The sequence below is a fragment of the Cibotium barometz genome, chromosome 53 (genome assembly GCF_041138505.1).
Source record: "Cibotium barometz isolate CiBa-2024 chromosome 53, ASM4113850v1, whole genome shotgun sequence".
NCBI classification, from domain to species: Eukaryota; Viridiplantae; Streptophyta; class Polypodiopsida; order Cyatheales; family Cibotiaceae; genus Cibotium; species Cibotium barometz.
The window spans coordinates 24,911,707-24,935,215 of NC_141098.1; the positions used below are offsets into that span (position 1 = coordinate 24,911,707).

Sequence of the window (23,509 nt, forward strand, 5' to 3'; positions counted from 1 at the left end):
TATCCCCAACTTTGATGTCCTTGTTTTTCAAGTGGCGATCAAACCATTTCTTCCTTCTATCCTTCTCTATAAGGGCATTGTACACCGCCAATTGTCTTTCTTCATCTAACCGCTCAAGGATATACAAACGCTCTACTAAGGGATTACCATCCCAGCCCTCTTGAGTAGCAACACGAAGACTAGGAATGACAAATTCCCATGGCATGACTGCTTCTTGGCCATATACCATCTTGAATGGTGTGCAATTAATAGCCACTTTATACGCAGTAGATAGGCCCATAAAGCTAACGTAAGCTTTAGATCCCAATCCGTGCGATGAGCCTCAACTGTCTTTGTCAGAATAGAGATTAAGGTCTTGTTGTTGGTACTCTCGGCTTGGCCATTCGCTTGCGGATAATAAGGAGTAGATATATAATGGGATATCATGAAATTTGTTGTGAGCTCCTTAATCGCTTCATTTATAAAATGCATGCCATTGTTGCTCACAAGTTCAAAAGGACAACCGAAGCGTGTGATTATATTTTCAAAGAGGAACTTGGTTGTTGTCCTCGCATTTGCCTTACGTGTCACTTTCGCTTCAGCCCATTTGGTCACATAGTCGGTGGCCACAATAATATAGCGAGATTGTGTGTTACGGGCCGCTGGGCTAATTGGACCTACAAAGTCTAAACCCCACTTTTCAAACGGTTGAATTGGATGTAGGGACATCTGATCTTTCCGCTGGGGTTTCTTGTAGCGTTGGCATTCATCTCACAACCCTTCACAAAAAGTGATGCATCTTGGAGCATAGTGGGCCACCAATACCCTGATTGCAATATCTTTCGCGCAGTTAAGTCTCCTGAGAAGTGACCACCGGCTACGCCCATATGTGCCTCTTGCAAAATATATAGATACTCATCCTCTCGGGCACAACGCCTAAGAACGTCATCCTTTCCTCTTTTATAAAGAGTCCCGGCCATTAGGCAATAGGGTTTGCATTCCTTGATCAGCTTTCGAGCTAGATCTTTATGAAGCTCTTTGGGTGGAAAACCATTAACCACCAAGAAGTTAACAATCTTCTCACTCCATTCAGACATTGTCTCCACCATGAACAAGGAAGTGTCAGGTAAGTCATCATCAACTCCCGTAGGAGCTTCACCATTAGGTATGCGAGACAAATGATCAGCCATGACATGTTTTTTGCCAGGTCTCACAACAACAGTGAAATCAAACTCAAGAAGAATCGACAACCATCGTGTGATTCTTCCTGTGGAGCATGGTTTGTTCACCAGATACAAAAATGCTTGATGATCCACATAGAAAACAAACTTGGTGGCAAGAAGGTAATAACGAAATTTCTTTACTACATATATCATTGCCAACCCTTCTCACTCTGTAGTGGTGTAGTTCATTTCAGCATCATTCAACTGGCAGACTGGTAAAGCTAATGGGGCAGTCTAGTTTATGTTCTCCATGTTGAGTTAGTACACACACAATAGTAAAGTTTGATGCATCAATATGCACATGGAAGATTAAATCCCAGTTAGGCATTCGTAAGATTGGAGCACTCGCTAGGGCTTTCTTTAATAACACACAATAGTAAAGTTTGATGCATCAATATGCACATGGAAGATTAAATCCCAGTTAGGCATTCGTAAGATTGGAGCACTCGCTAGGGCTTTCTTTAATAACTCATATGCACGGTCACAATCTTTGGTCCAAATAAACTCGATGAGAAGCTTGTACAATGGTCGAGCTATCTCAGCGAAGAATAAAATAAACCTTCAATAATAACCAACATGGCCCATAAAGCACTGGACTTCCTTATAGTTGGTGGGTGGGGGCAATTCTAGAATGACCTTGATTTTACTTTCGTCGATGGAAATCCCATTTTTGGACACTATATCCCCTAGAATAACTCTGTGTTTAACCCAGAATTGGCATTTGAAAGGATTCAATGAGATGCGATATAATCTACACCTTTCAAATACTTTTCGTAAACACATCAAGTGCTCGTCCCAAGAGGAATAAACACAAAGATCATCTAAGAAGGGTTCACAAAAGTCCCGTAGATATTCCTTAAAGGCTGTGTTTATCAATCGTTTTGGAATGTTGTAGGTACATTGGTTAAGCCAAAGGCCATGACGCAAAAGGCAAACACTCCAAACTCCGTTATAAAAGCTGTTTTAGCTTGGTCCTCTACTGCAATTGTGATCTAACTATAACCAGAGTACCCGTCTAAAAAGCTATAAGCCTCCTTGTCTACAACTCTTTCAAGCACATGTTCCGAATACGGCAAGGGGTAATGATCTCTTCTGGTGGCTGCATTAACATTTTTGAGATCAACACACACTCTGAGTTTCCCATTCTTCTTTGGTGCAATGACTATCGGAGAAACCTATTCTGAGTGCTCAATAGGGTATATGAATCCACATTTTATAAGCTTTTCAATTTCCTCTTGTACAATCTTTGCATACTTATTAGGATTCATTGGGTAGGGACATTGCTGGACTGGTTTAACAGAGGGTGGAACACCCTTCATATCATGGTATGTCCAAGCAAATATGTCCTTGAAATCTTTAAGAAGCATCTTAAGTGTAGCTTCTTCCGTCTTGGTGAGGTCTTGAGCAATAAAAACTGGTTTAGACTCCTCACCTGGATCTGCTAGTTCTATCTCCTTAACTACCATCGGGCCATCGTAGACACCGCTACTCCCATTAGTAGGCGTTCGTTGGGCTTTTGTGTAGACGACTTTACATTCCCCCATGGTAAAAGATTTGAAATGCTCGGGTACGGGGTATAAGTCTACTGGTTCTTGTTGTGCCATGCCTTTTTCTTTAAATTTCGCTTCCTTTTGTTGATGAGCTAACTCTCAGTTTTGACGCCTTCTCGCAGTACAACTTAGTTTCGGCTTCTCTTCGATTTCTAATTAGGCGATGTCATGAGGTTGCAGACTACACCACATACACTTTGGAGATATTCTCCCCAATTATCCACTAACTTCCGATGAGCATCATATGCTCTTACATAACTAAGCCATTCTGCAGTGGATCTGTCTTTATTTATTCTAGCTCGTACATTAGCTCGATAGCGTTGTTGCTTATGTCTCGTCTTCTTCTTACCTAGTTTTTTATTTTTGTTTATATCAGATTCAAACTCACTTGATCGATCTTCACTCGTGCCCCTCTCACTCTCGGATGAACTGCAAGAGGTTACTATCCTCGGCCTCAGCACGTGGCTTCCACACTTGGGTGAATATTCAATTCATACCCCCTATCAGGCTTAGAGTCAGTTTCTTCTTGAGATTCAGACTCGGAGTCGCATTGGTCAGAGTCTTCGCTACTTTCAGTGTCAAGGGAGTTTGCTACTTTCTTGCCATCAGAAGTCAAGTGCATAACACCTATCATGCTTACTGGCACTAATGGTGGCATATCTTGCCCCTTAGGTGTTACCCAACTTGTGCCTCTATTTCCCCATGTGTCTATGGTTGCCGCTAGGTGTACCCAATCTACGTTATTTGACTCAGTCATGCCCGGTAGGACATCCATATAAGGAGAATCTTCCCCATCATCGATCTCTTTTTTGCATGTATAGCAATACTTTAATGGGGCTGAGTGAATAGTGGTATCCGATCGATTATCAATGATAACCTTGCTTCCTAAAGGATGCGCGCGACCATTCTCAAGATCAACTCGAATGAAAAAGTCCTAGAATTGTAAGTAGACATGGTTTTTCGACCAGTCATGCACCATTTGTGCTTCCCTCATGAAAGGACGTCCTAAGATCATTTGATATGACATAGGATGCTTAGAGAAATCCATTACAATGAAGGTATGCCTTACCTTGTATCCCTGAACCTTGATCTTAAGGTCCCTTAGCATTCCAATAGGTTTAGCTATAGTTCCGTTTGCCATCTTAACCACTATGTTTGTGACTTCTAGGTGAGATCTTCCCATAGATTCCCAGCAGTTTTTAGTCACAATGCTCACTCTAGCACCACCATCAAGGATTCCCTTTAGAGTTAATCCCTTGGTAGTAATTGGGGAGGGTTGCGTTAGATTCGCCACCTTCAAAGTACTGTCCCAACTTGTTAACAGGTATTTCAATGACCGAGTCTTCAACTAGGTTGGGCTGTAGATCCAAATGTTCCTCCACATCTTGAAGCGTGTTGGGTCTATCCATATTTGCAAATTGTGGTAACCCCACCTTCAGTTCTCCATTGAGAAATGCCCGAAGAGCTAAGAATAGCTCAGGATCTCCGTATGTGGTTCTGATTTTAGAGAACATGAAATCCATTAGTTTGGACACATTCAACAGTACTTTTTGAGATATCGGCCCTTGACTAGGGGACTGGTGAAGATGGAATCACTTCCTCTTCGATGGGATCAGGCATTCCCTCACTAAACATTCTTTCGTCTACCCACTTCCTGATGTCCTATCCTCACTTTCTTCCCGAATGATACTAGGTATAGCTAATGGTTTATGGCTCCTATGAGGCTGAACTTGTGTAGGAAACACTGTGTCTGGGATCTTGATTTTTCTAGGTTCTGGCTCCAGTTCTATTTGTGTTTCTTCCACCAAACCCCTTAAGTTTTGCACTCGTTCAATCTCCTCTACTGGGTTTGGGTAAGTCCCAATATTTTTCTTGAGGGTTTTTGGCCCACGTGGCTTGTCTTTGAGAGTCTCAGTCAGTATGGGTAGCCGAGAGTGCATTAGCTGACTTGGTTGTGGGGCAGGAGGAGTTTCCTTTTGTTTCCCCCGATTTATGTCTTTGCTTGATTCTTCTTCGTTGCGCTCCCGAGTGGGTTCCTCTCTTAAAGTAGTGGCTTTTGTCTCCATGGTTTCTATTGAATCAGAATCATCTTCAGGATCATTCATATAGACAGGGTCGTCTCCTGTCCCTATATTAGTCTTTGACAATTGATGCAGTATCCCTCTCTTCAAGAATGTAGTTTTGATTTTGAAGCATTGACCGTGTGACTACATTTGCAGGTACAACAGGTGTGGTTCCTAGTGCCTCATTGGTGACCTCAACCAAATTCAATAGCGTAATCTTGGGTGCACTTGGATTATGTGGACATTGAGCAATCAAATGATCTATGCCACAATGATTACATGTAAGTACCAGCATTCTCGACGTGCTCCCTTGATTTGGTTGCATTTGAGTAGCGATCTTTTATAGCCTATTAGGGCACTCCGCTACACGATGAGGTCCACCACAATTGTAGCATTAAAGAGGTGGTCTCCTGGCAAAGGTATTAAGGTTTTGCCCTCTTGGCAAGAGCAGCCGCTTCATATACAAGCTTGACTTGCCTGAGAAATGATCCTCCATGTAATCCTGGGGAGTCATTTCAAACGTATTAATCCCATATGGAACAGTGGGGTCTATATCCTCTTCATAATCCCCACATGCACTATGTGACTCACAACCCATCTGGTTTATAAGGGTAACCCTTGGATACGGAGGTTGTGGTCCCTGGCGGTGGTAACGGCACATACTGGACTAAATTTGGGTTCCTTGGAACTCTGTGTTGTGACAGTTGCTCTCGACAGGTGGTGCAGGCATCAGTGCGGGTACTTGAGGTGTGTTTGACCAGGCTAGTGGTGCCTGATTTGCTAACATACGCTTAAGTTCTAGGCAATCCTTAGATTGATGGCCATACTTACCACAAGTATTGCAAGCCCCATTGAATTTAACTCTGAATGTGGGACATTCACTCGTGCTATGTGGTCCTAAGCAAACCGAACACCATTGTTGCTCTCTTCTTGGTACATATGGCTATTTTGAGGAGCTTGATTACCCCTAAAGTATTCTTGGAGAGCCTTAGTAAGGTCAGCTATAGACATTTCGGATATCTTGGGCTCCCTGGCAATAGGTTTTACAGTCATTAACAGACTTTGTCTCCGCGAAGACACCTTTTTACCTGCAATCATCAAGTTGTCTTCTAACTGGATTGCATTGGCAGTGAGACTGCTTCCCACGTCGTAAGACCTCTAATGACTAGGCCATTGTATATGTCCTCGTGGCGCAATCCTCGAATGAATCTATCAAGAAGTTGGCTGTTATTAAAGCACTCATCGTCGGGAGTACAGCGAGAATTTATATGCTTTAGGCAACTGATAAAGTCTCTCATTCACTCTCCTTCCTCGCGTTCAGCTTTTTGGAGTTGAGATGCTACACCCCAAAGCACACCCTCACGTATGTATTCTTTCAAGAACAATCTCTTGAGAGTGGAATAGTGAGTACGCTCTTCAACCCTTAAAGTTTAATGCCAATCTCCGGCTTTTCCACTCAAGGTTAAGCCTAAGGCTTTACACTTATGTAGCTCATTGTGCTCTTCCAAGGAATCACACACGTGTTCAAAAACTTCAATGTGCTTCCTAACATCTTCGTTTCACCACTGAAGTTCTGAGTGAGCTTGGCAACTTGTACCGCCTTGCTTCTAGGCTCTCTCTCAGGTATGCCACGCATGTTTTCCGCAATAGATCATCTGATCGTTTGAGCAAACGCTGCTAGATCACCTAAGTGAGCAGGCATAGCTGGTGGAGGCACTTCTGGGATGGCCTGGTACAGGAGTTGGCATTGGTCTTGGTATGTATGCAGCTTACGCAGGATATGATATGTGACTAGGCATAGCTCCTCTTGGATAAGGGTTCTGATAAGGCATTCGTGGAGCATACGCCATTGGCATAACAGGAGGCATAGGAGCTACATGAGCATGAGTAGCGATAGGTACATATGGTCGATATGCACTAGTACACACTGTTGTAGGTATTGTACCACTAGGTAGCGGTGTAGGTAGCGGTGTTGTACTAACTACAGTGGTAACGGGTGCACTTTCCATCATGCTCATCATCGGAGTAGGCATTGTGGATTTCCTAATGGAAAGTTGAGCCAAAGTTGGAAAGCTAAAGTTACTGCTCGTGGCTCAACTTGCATTGAGACTCCAGGTGAAACAACATATGAAGGATCTATGGGACTCATCGAGGGAGTCTCCAAGTGCGACAGGGTTGGTTGTTTATACTTGCCCGTATCCAAAAATCTCATAGGGCCAGTTGAAACTAGGTTCACTTCCCTATTCTGCCTCTCGAATTGGATAATTCTATGGATAACTTCACATATCATTTGTTGTTGTTCATCTAGATTGGTGGCACTAGATGTAGATCGTATAACTTCTAACCAACCTACATGGTATGTGTAACCCGTGTATGGGTCAGTCATAGTCTCTATGTGTAGGTCATATTTCCAATTTTCATTGAGAAATATCCCATCTAAACTTGGCGTGCCAAAAGGTTCTCTCGAAGTGGACGCAATGTCACTTCTTGTGGTTTGACTTCTAGGGGCCTCTACTTTAGGAAGAGCGTCAGAAGGTGGTAGCTCAGTAGGGCCTTCATTACATGAAGTGGGTAGAATATCCACATGGACACTCTTTGGGAGGGCAGGGTCTACATGAGATGTGAATGGCAAATCTACTTCCTCACCTCCTTCGTTTACTTCACTTGTCGGAGGTTTAGAGCACGTAGCTCTACTAAAAGTCTCTATTAGATGACTAAACATGCTAGATCCACGTTGTGGGGCCCAAATTGGCACGTTTTGGCTTGCTTCCTCAGATTTCTGGGTAGGATGCCCTTCCGTGACTTCAGAGTCAGAGGACGAGTCACTAGCCACCGCTATTCGTGGATCTTGGGTTGCACTTCCTTGGGTTCCAATTGAAGGCCAAGATGCTAACGTGGAGGGATGGTATGAGCCTACGTAAATTGAAATGCTTTCTAGTTGCTCAGACTCTAGCACCCGACCAGAGCGTAGATGCATGTGACGTGGGTATCCTACGGGCGTTGGTAACTACCCTTGAAGCCCACACAAGTGGTTTCTCAGGTGTTTCGCATCCCGTTTTTACTTGTTTTTATCTTGTTTTCAACCCATTTTTACCCCCTTACTTATGGTCGAAATTGGACTAAGGCGTGTGATAGCTCGAGACGAGCATATCGTTCAAGTGGTCCTAGCGTGCTTTACAGCACACTGTTCACCTATCCGGAGCTCCCGTGGCCCTCAGAACACTCTATTTGTGCCTAGGTGTGAGGCTTAAATTAAAAAGTCCAAGGGTGCCCATGGGGGGAAATGTGAAGGCTTTGTCCCACATGCCCACTCCACTCCTTGGGGGGGTAGACTATATATAGAGCTTCACTCCCCTTAAGCTTTCACTTGAGAGGAAGCTATGGAGGCTCACTCTCCTATATATATATATATCAAAAGATTGAGGCCCGGGTCGGTTGGGATTTTTTCTTTTTCAATAAAAAATTTATTTCCACGTGGGTTGGGTTGATTTATTTTTTTATTTTTTATTTATTTTTACTTAAAAAATATTTTTTTTAAAAGCTCACGTGCACCCAGGGCTGGCCGCTAGCCACCGCAGCGCCCTCTGCGGCTACCAACATAGCAGCACAGCGCGCAGCAGCTCTTCTATCCTCTGTCTACACGCGCGCACGAACACACTAACACTAACTAACTTACTGCTCTAACAGCTAACACACAGAACTCAAATGTGCAGAAAATGAAGAAAACATAACTGAAAAATGACTGAAGAACAACAATAAACACACAAACACGCCTCTCTTTGCCTTTCCTGCAGGATAAAATAGACTTCAAACAGCAGCTCGAGCTGCATCTGGAGCTTGATGCAAGGTAATTCCCTGGTAGCGGCACCAAAAATGTGTGCTCTTGCCGCACGTGTCGGAGCTAGGGACTTGCCAAACACCATGTGCGAGCCACGAATGGCTGCAAGCACACAACCAAAAAACCAGCAAGCTCAAAACAGGGAGCAATGGTGTGTCACTCACTGCTCAAACCGCCGTCGTGAAGGATTCTCGCGCCCCGATGAAGAAGGAGCCGCCGCCGCCGCTCTACCGCCTCGCCGGCCACCGTGGCGCCACACAATGCTCGATCGCTACACACTCACTCTCTCTTTTCTTCTCTCTCTCTCTCTCTCTCTCTCTCTCTCTCTCTCTCTCTCACACACACACACACACACACACACGCACGCACGCACACACACACACACACTGGAGAAGGAGATGGAGAAGACGAAGCAAGAGCACTCCTTGTATTCAACACTCAGAGAATGAGAGGTTTTAGGTTACATTTGACTTTTATATGTGACTTGGCCGTTCACACATGGGTGCCCATACATGGCCGGCCGATCCTAACCCTTATCTTGATGAAATTTGAGATGCGCCTCTCATCGGCAATCACCCAATTCCCTTACCCTTTACATGTGGTGCCGACAAGCCACTCAGAATACGTAAAATAATTATATGACATAAAAAGTAATACGTCTCAATGTCCGCCATAGGTTAACACTTCCTATTAAAAACATGTTACTGCAATCTTAGATGATGGTGCCAGAGTCAACATAATCACTACGAGTTGTTGGAAAACGTAGGATAGCCCCACCATTTATAGATACAAGCCTAGTGGTGAAATTGATTGACTAGAGCATAACAAAACCAATAGGACTCCTTCACGATGTAAAAGATCAAGACCTCTGGGCTCAATTATTACCACTCATGAGTGGTAATGTACTTTCAATGCACATGATCCTACAAGGCCTTTTCAATTCGAGATGAAAGGTTATTGCATAAATCAAGCATTTCTCATTTGTGGTAATGTACTCCCAATGCACATGATCCTTGGAAGGCCTTTTACATGCGAGATACAAGGTTGGTGCATGATTGGGACATTGCTTATATTTACATTCGCAAGGGTGACCATACCGTGAAATTTAACAATTAAAAAATGTGGAAAACTCACCCAATGGGTCAAGGTATTATTACCAAGAATCTGAAACAATAGATTGGACAACTTTGGCTAATGTGTGTCAATCATGCAACAAGTTGCTAATTATGGAGATGAGAACTTGTAAAAATAAGAGGCTCTCCAATTTGCTTCATGAAAACTTTAAGGATTAGATTCTCTATTGTATCTTTTTTTGTGGATTAATAAGTTAATTGGTATGTTGAACTTTCCATGTTGTTTATCCACAACAGGAAGAAAACTAGTATACATTGACAAACCTTGGCGGTCCCATAGCTTTAGGGACATAGAGCCTTCCAAGGTCATTCCGCCTCAACCAATTTTGGCATCATTTTTATCTATAAGTAATGTTCCACATGCTACCTCAATTGTAGCATGTACCAGTGGCTATAAAGGGGGTGACCCATCCCTTCTTTCAGCTACAATCAATCCAACATTGCAAGCCCCTTATCCTTACCATGTGCCCCTTGCACCCCCTTTATTTATACCTCCAAGTTCCCTCCCTTCAAATGAGACATGGAGCACTTTAGATGATTTTATTTAGCCCCTCAAAGAATTAGTGCTCGTTTATATATTGTGTGGGATTTGTTGGGATTTTTTAAAGGTAAACATAATCTTTTGTCTTTTTTTGGTCAATGTGAATGGCCATTTTAAATTTCTTTAAAAGTACATTTCTTAACAAATGTTTTGAGAGAGATAATGAATGCTAGTGTGTGTGTGTGTGTGTGTGTGTGTGTGTGTGTGTGTGTGTGTGTGTGTGTGTGTGTGAGAGAGAGAGAGAGAGAGAGAGAGAGAGAGAGAATTTTCCCTTTGATTGAATTTTTCCTATTCTTTGTTTTAAAGTTTTGTGCTATGAAAAATCCTACTTCTTGTGAGTGTTCTCTTGCATACACCGCACATTGTATCCTCTTACAATGATTTTGTCAACCATCTTTTTTTTTTCATTCCACACGTTCCATGTTTCTCTCAAAATCTCCTTCTTCTTGAGTTTATAATGTTGTCTTGGTCTCCTTGGTTTCCCTTTCTTTTACAATTTATTTACATGTCTCTATTATATCGGCTTTGACCTAGTATTTGATTTTACATATATCTATTTATATTGGCTTTGACCTAGTGATTGATTTCTTCCTTGGCTTCTTTTGCGTCTTTAACTTTTTAGGTCTACAACTTCCATCTAAATTGATTTTCTTTTGTATTTATTTATTTCAGTATGACTTCTACCTTTCCCAAAAATAGATAAATTGCCTTCCATTTGTGACTTGGATTTTTCCCTTTATCTAGTTTTTGGACTTTATGTTCGTAGTCTTAGCTTTCGCTTTATTTCTACATTTACATTAATTTGATCGACTTATTTAAAATTTTGAATTTTAAGCAAAAATTAACAAATTGTATGAACTAAATTTGAACCTCCAAGTTATCCCTAAACCTTTTGTACGAAAGGATATTTCACATGAAATAATATTTAGTTTAAAAACATTTAAATATATAAAATCTAAAGTTATAAATAGTTTTTAAATGTTTATTGTCTTTTGAAATTGTTACAATATTTTTCAAAAAATAATTGATACTGTAGAACAAAAAAATTATTGAATGTTATTACTAATAAGTCAATTCTTCTTTATGCGGCTTTGGCCTTGTTCTAGATTATTAATATGAGATTCTTGTTAATATGTGGTTGTGGCTTTGTTGTACACAACTTACATATGGATTGCTTATACACTCATGTATACACACAAATTTACAATAAGATTGATAAAAGTATTGTCAATGAAATCATGAACATAATTGTTAACTTGGTGTTCACATAATTCCCTTTTGAACACCATAACGTATACACTTTTCTTGGTAATTTCTTTGCAAAAGCTGGTATAATGGATTGGTTTAGTGTTGTTTAGGTATATAAATGCTTTTATATTGCTAACTTGAATTTTACCACTCATGAAGTATATATATTGCATTTTATTAACATGTTTTCATACTTTCTACAAGCTATAATAATACATTCGACCACTCATATTGCTCATACAATTTGAGTACATTTGGTGCTAATAAGCATGAGGTTGGTTTACCATTGTTAATGTTTTTCTACAGAATTAGGACTATAATAACAAGGGGGGGGAGGGGGGGGGAGAGTGTTTTCACATGCCTTCCCCTTAGACCAATGGTGGCATGTAAGTGTCCTTCCCCTTCGGCTTTATAATGATTGATGGTGGACATAACTGGCGTACTTGGCATCTATATCTTTGTGAAACATTGCTACATGACATCTTGTGGGTTCCATGACCCATGTGTTATGTACTTGTCCCTTGCTAAGATTTTGTTGCCATAAAAATTTCCCATTATAGTTATGGTCTTAATTTTTGCTTGGCTCAATGAAATTTAATCTACTTGATTTGCTTATGAGGTTGGCCCAATGTGATAATGACATATTGTTGGATAGAAAACACACACACACACACACATTCTTCCCCTAAAGCTCTTGATTTGAACATGCCATTAAAAATAGTTGGCAAGTTACCTTTACAAATGCAAACTATGACTATCTATGTGATGTCATAAAATCAATTCATTTTATTTTTTCTTCCAAAGAGAGAGAGAGAGAGAGACAGATGGATCCAAAACTAAAGAAGTCACTCATTATGTAATTATTCAATGCTATAAAACATGTCATGTAATGGCAAAAGGTTTCTTTGAGCAAGGTTGTTAAGTTCATTTTTTGAGGGAGAAAGGAATAGGTTCATAGAAGGATCATAAATTTTTTAATGCTAGCCCCCAAAACGATACTGAAAACTCTTGTTTGCAAATGCAACTATTGAAATAAAGCTTTCTTAGATCTTACAATGATGATATTCTAAGAGAAGGAAAGCCTCCGACATAGATTAACTAGTGTCGAGTAATGAAAGGGGGAGGGACATTATACCACATGAAAGAATCTACTAGGAAGTGGGAATAAAAAGGCATTTAAAGACCACTCCATGAAAGACACACCCACGGTATGAGGTATGCCATTACAAGATTTTTAAGGTGATATTCTCATATGCAATGAGATGAAAATGTCTTGGTGTGTGTGCGTGTGTGTATGTGTGTGTGTGTGTGTGTGAGAGAGAGAGAGAGAGAGAGAGAGAGAGAGAGAGAGAGAGAGAGATTGTGAAGCTTGGATGTGTGTAAATATTAAACAAAAGAATTGGCAATGAAAATATGGGATATCATAGCAAACGTATGATTTTAGTATTTACACACACATTGGGTAGCTACATAAATTCAACTGAATAATGTTGCTTTGAGGGGATATCTCCCTCGCCCAAGCTCGTGGGGATGGGAGTTTCTGTCATTCATCTTCTTGCCCATGCATAATTTTAGAAAAAGTCCCCAAATTTTTGAAAGACTAGTGCTTCGCACTTATACAAATTCCTAGCTTGATATTTTTCAAATTTCTAGAGTAATAGGAGCCTACCTCTCCTCGAACCTCCAAGTTGCTTCCCGAATCTCTAAATTCTTGCCATGTGATAGCTTTGTGAAACTTTTCCTCTATAAAATATAAAGATGCGTGTACAATGTTCTCAAAAAACATTTTTTGCAACAAATCCGAAAACTTTAAAGCCAAAAGATTTCGGATGCTTTAGCTGAGAATTTGCAGATTTTTGACATAAAAGAGAATTAAAATGCCTCACATTTGGCAAAATTGAGAAAATTAAATTCACTGGAATATAAAAACGCTGCAGGTTTTCTATGAACCCAATGAATCAAATCTCCACCATAAATTTGAAAACGAAGGTTCTGTGATTTAAATTTGGGAATTTTAATAAAAGAATGAGCACGTGCCTAAAGGTCACGTGGGACATAAATGACACGTGGTACAGGTGTTCGAGAAACACGTGTAGAAAAACAATTGGTGAAATTTTCAGGTCTACCGACTGAACGCAAATGATTGTGGGCGGTTTTTTTGTGGAGCTGTCCGCCGGCTCCTGGAACAAGGCCGTTTCCTTGGTAGGTGGGTTTGTGGGGAAGAAGACGGTTTCCTGGTTTCGTGGTTTTATTGCCTTTATACCTTTTTTTCTTTTCTTTTTTTTGTTGGGGCTATTTTTGAAGCATTTTCCTGTAATTTTTCGTCGTCGTCCTCCCCGAGTGGTGTCTTTTGGGAGCACTTTTTTACTTGCAGGTCACACTGTGTGTGTGCTGCGTTCAGAGCTTGCTTTCCGGCATAGCCATAAAGAGAGACGCTCTTCCAAGCCCTTCTTGGCGACAATCGCCCACGTCGCCTTACTGCCCCCCCCGTCACCGTATTTCTGCACATTCCTCTATCTCGCCCTGTTTAATCACTGCCCAAATCGTCGCCATAGCCACTGGGGCAGTTTTTTAGTTCTGGGTCGATTCTCTCCCCTTCCAGAACAATTTAATTTATGCTTTAATTCATGAATCCTCAATTGCCCGCCATTGATTCTCCTTCACAACCCACAAGCTCAGTCCCCCTGGCCGTTCACACAGAATGGCAGAAGAACAGCAGCAGGTACCCTCCATATCTGCCGAAACTGGCTTGGAAGGTAAGAAAGGCCCATATCTCCCTGCATCGTTTTTGTTTTTTGGAAATTCATTGCTTCAATTATCGATGTTTGTGTAAGTTAATCTGTTGCTGATCACGATCTCTCTCTCTCTCATCCCCTGTCAATGCCATTTTGGGAAAGAAAGAGTGGAATTTGACGAAGGGGGTTCTCCGTTTTCTGCTAGTTACAGGTCCATGAAACGCAATCTGTCATGGTCCCATTTCTTCTCGGTCTTGCTTGTGTCTCACGATCTGGCCATGGGATTGATCAAATGAGGGTTTTACTGCATTTTGAATTGTCATTTCATGGGTGGGGTATGAATATCTTTTTTCTCTTCCCTTGGCAGAGGCAATGTGGCGGTTGGCACTCCAGCCACAGGAGGGTTTGGACCCCCCGTACCCTGAGCGCCCTGGTGAGCCTGATTGCCCCTACTACATGCGCACGGGGCTCTGCGGGTTCGGCGCTAACTGTAAATTCAACCATCCTCCCAGTCACAGTCTTGTAAGACCTTCAATTTAAGTCTGTTTATGTCATGTTGGCAATGCCCGCCCTTATATAAGCAATTTTGTGATATATCATGAACAATTCAATGATATGCATTGGCAGCATGCATGTCAACTGCTCTTGATATCCAAACTCTCAATGTGGCATTTCCATGATTTTATTAATGGTAGTATGCATGTGTAAGCTGTCTCTATATAGTGGGTCAACCTGTGATTGGAAAAGTTGTACATACTTGCAGGTGTCAGTAAGCCGGGGCAGAGGAGGATACCCTGAGAGACTTGGGCAGCCAGAATGTCAAGTATGTGAAACTTTTGCTTTTATAATGGGGTTATTCTAAGGGGCAAGATTAAGTCTAATCCGTTCCTTTTCATACTTTGCAGTACTATCTCAAAACTGGCATGTGCAAGTTTGGACCATCATGTAAATACCATCATCCCCGAGAAAGGGCCGGAACAGCAGGAAGAGCTCAACTCAACATTCTCAACCTTCCAATGAGGCCGGTAAATCAATCCAACTATATATATGGTGAAAAGCCACGCACAATTTTTCCTTTCATAGAGGCACTGATGCAAAGTAGACACTTTTGAAAAGTAGAGTTTAGCTTTTCCTAGCATAGAGAGTAACCTTTGAAGCTTGGCATGCATGCACAAATGAGGAGTATTATTATTTTTTGACTGGTCTTAGGCCCAAGATCCTTCCGTAGTCATCGATTTTCTGCCACACGTGTAGGCGCCTGCCCGTAGGCGAACCCAAGACCTCTTGGTCCTAGGCAAACACCTTCATCACTTGAGCTATCACCTCATTGGCAGATGAGTATTTTTGCAAAGCATTAAGTGGAATAGAAGCCCCTTTTGTTATTAATTTTGTCAAAGGGTTAAGATAACAAGCTTTAGTGTGTTTGTGCACACGTGCATGTGTGTGTTTGCGCGCAAACACACACATACACTGACAAACATGCACATGCACATGATGGATACCAGTGCTCCACCCTCGTATTGTATTTCCTAAGCACTGGCTAGATCATGTTTGTACGGTTCTCTTTATGAGGAGTAGCCATGGTTGAGCAACTTGGGCACTGAGCATCCCTGGATTCACACGGGAAAGTGGCCGAGGAGGCTAGATGGTTTAGAGACGGCTTGGATTAGATTTGGCAATAGGCTAGCCGCTACATGCTACACTGGATTGTTATCTCATAACGGTCCACACATGAAATAGGTTGATTTTAGTCTTGGACACACTCTCTTGACATTGCGGGGCTTGAATTGTTGAGAAGTGTGGTGCCATAGAGCACATGTAGAGGCAGGGAGTGAGTAGGTGAGGAGGAAGCTATATGGCAAAAGTGGCTTATCCCACATGCAAGGACCAAGCAAAGATGTACTCTACCCATATAAAAGAGGTCATTTTCAAGCAATAGAAGTACAAGCACTTGCACACATCTCAAGCCTCTTTATGAGTACAAGTCTTAATCTTGTAACCTAATTGTGCTTGAGTCTAATGCATACACTCATCATTATGAGTGCACTTAGGCACCATCCACCGTAGGTTCATGTGATTAGTATGTGCTTAGTATGTCATTAGGCTAGGTAGCTTCTTGTAGGAGGTACCATGAATCTTAACATGGTATCAGAGCCTTCCCTCTCTCCTTGAGCTTCTCATTAGCTTAGTCTTAGCTCATATTATTCTAATCTCTTCATTAACTATCTAATTAGCTACTAATCACAAGCTTATCTTCTTCACCCTCTTGTGGTCCAACTTCACAAGCTTGCCATTGCCCATTCTTCTAGCCATTTGTCTCTAAATTTTGTGGTCATGCTTAGCAACTAAAAGCCAAGTAGTGGGTAAAAGTAATTAGACAAAGTCACCTCCTACAGCGTGAAAACGACGATGAACAACTGACTGGTCTTTTGTTGGGGTCTTCGTGGCTGTGCACAATTGGCCCAAGCTCCTTTAGGGCTAACTTAGCAATGGTGTAAGCTAGCCACAAATGAAATCTTAGCTCGTTTCATCACCAGACATGACCACGACAACCTAATAACTAGGCGGCAAAAATCCATAAATTTCTCCTATTTTTTGAAGATTGGAGCTACCTTTTTTATATAGGTCTCTTGCTCTCATCTAGGGTAAGTCCCCATGAGAGGCCACTGAGACTGCAGCTACATAAGGCCTCCTGGATAGTGCATTGGCCACTACATTTTTCTTTCCTGGAGTATGCACAATCTGAAAATGAAACATGGAAAGAAAATTTGCCATTCTCCATCTGCTTCTCTGAAAGCTTTGTCTGAGATAGAAAGTATCTCAAGCTTTGATGATCTGTCTTGCCACAAATTCAGCCCCAAGAAGATAATGTTTCCATATCTTTAAGGCATGAATTACAGCCAAGAGCTCTTTCTCATAGATATCCATATGAAGCTCAGCATCATGCAAACGACGGCTCTCATATGCAACTGCATGCCCTTCTTGATTTAGAACAGCTCCTATACAATCACCACAAGCATCACATTCAACTACAAATGACTTGTGCAAATCAGGAACAATCAATATTGGACCACATATGATAGCATGCTTGAGCTGCAAGAAAGCATCCTGTTCTTTTGAAGTCCATTTGAAAGTGATTTTCTTCTTTGTGAGATAATGTAGAGGAGTGGCTATCATAGCAAAGTGTCTTATGAAACGCCTATAGTACGAACATAATCCCAGAAAACTACGTACTTGATGTACGTTTTCCAATTTGGGCCAATTCCGAATGGTCTCTATCTTTGTAGGATCCATTGTAACTCCATCCTTGGATACGATATGACCCAGATAATGAATCTCTAAAAGGAAGAACTCACTTTTCTTGGCATTAATGAAAAGTTTATGCTTCCGCAATTCTTCGAACACTGTGACCAAATGAGTTCTGTGTTCCTGCTCATTCTTGGAGAAAACCAAGATATCATCAAAGAATACTCCTGTGAATTTGTGATGGGGTCGGAATATCCTATCCATCATACGATTAAACGTAGCAGGAGCATTGGTGAGACCAAAAGGCACTACCAAAAATTCATATAATCCGAAGGCTGTCCTGAATGCAGTTTTATGGACATCTTGTGGCACCACTCGTATCTGGTGATAACCACTCTTCAGGTCAAGTCGGCTGAAACAAGCCGAGCCATCAAGCTTATCCAAAATATCATCAATACGCGGGATTGGGAATCTGTTCTTGATGGTAAGCTTGTTCAAAGCTCTGTAGTCCACACACATACGGAATGATCCGTCCTTCTTTTGAACAAGAAGCACAATAGAGCAGTAAGGTGAGGAACTGGGCTGAACCAAACCTTTCTCTAAAAGCTCATTTACCTGCATCATGATTTCTTCTTGTTGTGCAGCACTCACTCGGTATGCGGGTTTGTTGGGTGAAGAACTACCTGGCACAAGATCTATGCAGTGATCTTCAGGCCTTTGGGGAGGTAATTCTCCTGGCAAAGTATCAGTAAAACAGTCATTGAATGCATGAAGAAAATTCAGCCTATCATTAGACATAGCATCCACATTTTGATGATTTGGCACAAGGATATCACGAACAAAAACCAAGTACCCAGAAAAACTCTTTTTCATTGCTTTATTAATTTGGATGTGTGATACAAGTGGGATGGAATCCCCTTCTTTGCTAGCATCAATAAAATGCATGTGGCCTTTATGCATAAAAGAAATCATATTGGACTTGTAGTCTTTGCGGGGCTCAAGCCTATGGTGCCACGGCTTGCCCAACAATACATCACATCCATTTAGTGGAGCAACTAGGAAATGTTCATTATCAAGGTAGCCCTGGATATGGATGCGCAACTTCCCTATCAATGGGGTAACCTGCACCTCTTTACCAATAAATGCAGCTTCGGCTTCAATCTGAGGTCCCATGTTCTCAACCTCAATACCCAATGCAGCTGCCGTTTGCATAGAGATGAAGTTATCGGTTGCACGGTCATCAAACATGAATAGGGCAGGCTGATCCTTGATTTGCCCCCAAGCCTTGCATACCATTCGCTCTTTTGCAACATGACTTGTATTTCCTTGCACATCAGGAACTGCATGTACATTAGCCTTGGTCTGCTTGTCCTCGTGCTTAGGTTTGCGATCTGGGCATTGTCGAAACATGTGGTCTTTGCTACCACAAGAAAAGCATTTTCCATCCTTGGCATATTGCTCTCTTTGCTCCGGGGTTAAGCCGAATTTGTTCTTCCTTGGGCCCTGATCTTTAGATGTGGTATTTTCAGCTTTACTACCCTTGTGGGTCTCCCGGAAGTTCTTTTTAGGTGGCTGTCCACTCTTTTGCAGATTTGGGACAGCCTTGTCTTTCCCCTTTGAACCACCTTGATTCTGCTTAATTTTGAGCACCAATTGCTTTGTAGCAAGAGCAGAAGCTGTGAGCTGTTGCAAAGTATGTTTCAGGTGCAATTCAATGCCCGAACGATATGCTGGTTGCAGTCCAGAGCGAAACTTCCTCTTTCTTTCATCCTCGGTGATTTGCATAAAGGGAGTTACTTCCAGCAATACTTTCCAGAACTTGTTAACATACTGTTGCACGCTTTCATTATCTCTTTGCTCCAGCCTGTCCCACTTTTGAGTGAGAGTTTGCTCCGCATTCGGTGGCAAAAACTGAGCATAGAATCTATCCTTAAATTCCTTCGAGGTGCAAATGGGATCCTTGGTGATCTTTTCAGTGATCCACCAATGAGCAGCGGTTCCTTTCAAAAACATGCTAGCATGGCGTACTTTAGACTTTTCGGTGAAGTCCTCATCGCTAAAAGCAATGTCGAACTGTGCCACAAATGCTAACACTTTAGAAGCATCATGTTCTCCATGAAAGACATCAAACTTGACAGATTTGTCACCTGCTTTAAATTCCTTGAGCTTCCTGGCATGAGGCTTATGGTCTTCTCTTTTTCTTGTCCCCTTATCCAACGGAGCAGCCCTATCTGCATGGGCTCCATGAGCCGTCATAGAAGTTTCATGAGGCACGGTGGCATGTGCTCTACGAACTTGAAACTCAGATGCATGTGACTTACCTGCATAAGGCATTGTCTCTCCATGAGACAGTTCAGAAGGCAAAATCCTTCTAGAAGCAGACCTGTCACCCTTACCATGGGATACATGTCTTGAATGCATGTGACTTTCATGCCCTCCGTGAGCACTAGCATACATATATCTGTCAGGTTTTGTGCCTTGTGGAGAAGATGCATGACGAGAGGTGACTGTCACCTCTTTCTTTTGCATAAAAGACTTCAGTCTTTGAGATGCGGGATCTCCATGCTTCAAGCGAGGTGGATTTCTGAATTTCAGCTCTCCGTCGTCCCCCTCTTTGATATCACCTTTGCGGAGGAGGTAGGCAAGTGCCAACTCCCTTGGCTTTTTGCCCACTTCCCGTGCCATGGACTCAAAAGTTACATCTACCATTGCATCAACTTTCCTAGCTTCAATGGCGCTTTGCACATGGGGGTCTTCATGCAAAAATTTTAACTCTTGCTCTTGTGCCTGCAAAAGTTTTCTCATATGTTCCATTTCAGCCCTCATTGCATCAGGCTCTTGTTCAAGCATGACTCTCTTTCCTGGAGACAGTTGACCCTTTGATTCACTATCATTAACCCTTTCAAGGGGCTTGTGCCTTCCTCGCAGAGCATCAGAACCACGCGAGGCACTAGATGGACCCCTCGAATTTGGCACTTCCAAAGGGTTGCCTTGGCTGTCCATTGTGTTTAAGTGTGCTAAAAGCGGGGTGTCCAGTACACAGGTTCGTTTCCCCACTAGGAAGAGGGAAACAACCGTGCTCTGATACCAATGAAACCGATCCCGTCAAGTGGGAAAGACTCCGTTGGACACCCACACGCGTAATAGCACAACTTAATACCACAATTTGAAATGGACAACTTAATTACAACTTGAAATTGAAATGAAATGACATGAGATAAATGGACACCAGCACTGGGGCCGGAACGGGCCGACCCCCCCTCAATATATGATATATTTATTGGGAGTATTTAACAAATACAATGCTCCATGGGTTCCAAGAACCAGATGATGTCCTTGAACAAGATGAATACAGTACCAAACAAATAGGCTCGAAGTAGATATTCGAAGTAGAACGACCACTAGCGTGGTCCAGTCTCTACGGTCCTGAGTTTCATTGGACTCCGCGGAGAGCGCCCAACTGGTGTTCCAGGCCCACGCACAAACAGGCGCTCCCGTACTAACGCCTGGCTCTCCCGATCTCAGCACCTTTGGACCGAGGTTCTCCAATAGAGCTTGGACTACCCGGCACTGAACGGGTGTTGCCGTGGAGAGAATTCCTTATCAGATTTATCACAAAGTACCTTACTTAAATTTGAAAATTCACTTACTTGTGGATGGTAGATGGAAGTCCAATACCCGAGGTATCTGTAGTTGCTTGAGTGGGACACCAGATGTAACCTCTTGAAGAAGGAAGATGCTGCCTATGGAAAGGAGGCACAACCACCTACTGAGGAGATCATGGGCAACCATGACTTGGAGTATGAGGGAAATGAATTGCTCAAGACTTTTGGCTACATAGGTGGCCAGAGAGTCATTGCCTTGGTGGTTGACAGCGATAGTATAAAGGAAGTGGTCACGGAACAGACCGCTCAACGAGCCCGTTTTTCGTTGACCTTGGTAGATAAGAAAGTGGAGGGATTTAGCATGGGCATGGCAACGAGCATTAAGTTTGAAGCTCACTGAGCTAAATTGGTCATCCAAGGCACAAAATTTGTGCGAGATTTCATGGTTGCTCCTCTTGTAGGTGTAGACATAATCTTAGGGATCCAATGGCTTTATAAGTTCACCCTCGATATTGATTGGGACCAGGCTCCAGCACACGTTCCGGATTACCCGAAATGTGTCAAAGGCTCCCGTGATCATTAAGCGTGAACCAGGGATACCTACTTTCTGCTCATTAGACATGTCCATGCTAAAGGAGAGATTCGGAAAGTGTCACAAAATGGGGGACTCTTGGAACAATAGTAGACCAACACTTCAAATACCAGACAGAGCATGGAAACACAGCGGAAGACTATAAATGATATAAAAACACCACACTGAGTTGGAATGCTTGGCTCCCCGTAGGTACTTCTTTTATTGAGATAGAAGCTTATTTCAGAGATAACCAAGGTGCGGGTGAAAACATTGGAATACTTTGGCAAAAACAACTCAACTCCAAGGTTGACAAAGAGTCCCCAAAAGCTATCCAAAGACAAACCAAAAACAATTCCCAAAAACTGTCCTCAAACCGACCGTGGTGGGTTTCACACGTGTGAGCTAGTACAGTCCCTGTACGGCTATACGGACAGACTCTGTCGGCGGCTGCAGTACAACGACTATAACTCTGTTCGGCCTAGGAAGAGAGAAGAGAGTGATTATTCAACGGCACCGTTGTACGGCCTGTGCAACGAGGAGATAAGTGGTACAGTTTTCGTACCGTGTACGGCTAGCGCAAGAGGGTGAAGGAGGGAGAGAGCAGTAGCTGCTGCCGGCCTGCCCAGATCTGTATGATTAGTGCTGAAGGTGGATGCGCATGTATATTCCATGAAGGTCCTTCCTTTCTCTTTTTATAGAGTCGACTAGCTCTATTTTGGTTGTGCTTTTTTTCCCTTTTTGCCATAAGTGGCTTTGCTCCCAAAAAAATAGCTACTTTTAAGCTTTTCCCAAACTTGCTTCCCAAGCTGGAGCTAGGCGCCTTCTTTTTGTTGGGGGACTCACACACTCACACACAGCAATGCTTCCTGCAGATTAGGGTTAGATGCAGGGAGAAGAAGCTCACACAGAAGAGAGAGAAATGAAATGATATATTAACATCTCTAAGAGGCCATAATGGCCTATGAGACCAAAACTGAGAGTACATTTGAAGTTGGTGTCTCATCAAAGAGAACAACTAAATGAGACTAAAAAGTACAATAAACTGATTGTCCTACAGTTATAAGAACGGAACTGTAAGACTCCGAGATGATACTGAGTAGAAAATACTGGAAAATATTGAAAAATGTATATCAGGTAGATCCATGTATGCTGATCAGTTGAAGTGTTGCCCTCTCCTTAGATCAAGTATCTCCGCCATGGGACTGTCTAGAATGGAGAGGTCGTAGAAGCGAGGTAGGCGCCTCCGATGCCGAGCAATAATGGCTCTAATCTGGCGATGGTGAGGATGCCGTGGTCAGGATCCTGGTGGGCGTGGCCGACGAGCACGACATAAGATAACTGCTCTATCAGTGGTGACTCCCTGGGAGCATGGTCGGTGCCCTAATGGCCCAATGGAGGAGGTATCAGGAGGTGTGTGGGCTGGGTTGCTGGTGCTGGTGCCGAAGAAATCTGTCAGGGTCCTCTGTCTAGGTACATCATGGCTCGGCCTCATGTCTGCCAAGAGGGTCTACCGTCTCTCTATGTCTCCTGAGCTCAAGTAGAAACAATCCCAAGCATCTCTGATCCTCAAACTCCATGACCCTGCGTAACGGCCCAAAACCCTCTCGGAAGAGGCAGTGATATCTCCCTCGGATCTCATAATAGACTGTACATCGGCAAATGTAGTGTTCCTCTGTCTCTACCTCCTGGTAGCATAGCTGACAAATGCGGTCATCCAAGATCTGATGCACATATCGCCCTGTCTCAATTCGCAGCTGGTGTGATGAGGTCCGGA

The 23,509-nt window shown here is 42.6% G+C and overlaps 1 protein-coding gene across 2 annotated transcripts in view; it reads left to right on the forward strand.

Annotated features, from left to right (window-relative positions):
• The first annotated feature begins 13,860 nt into the window (after positions 1-13,860).
• The window catches only part of LOC147608444 (zinc finger CCCH domain-containing protein 33-like), a 39,957-nt gene continuing 30,308 nt past the window's right edge, over positions 13,861-23,509 (forward strand). The window contains exons 1-4 of one of the 2 annotated variants that reach the window (XM_086789380.1): positions 13,861-14,331; positions 14,678-14,832; positions 15,074-15,133; positions 15,216-15,335. In XM_086789380.1, the coding sequence (XP_086645506.1) occupies positions 14,277-14,331; positions 14,678-14,832; positions 15,074-15,133; positions 15,216-15,335 (390 nt within the window). In that variant the 5' untranslated portion in view covers positions 13,861-14,276. The remainder of the gene's footprint in view (positions 14,332-14,677; positions 14,833-15,073; positions 15,134-15,215; positions 15,336-23,509) is intronic. The other variant, XM_086789381.1, reaches the window with a different exon arrangement.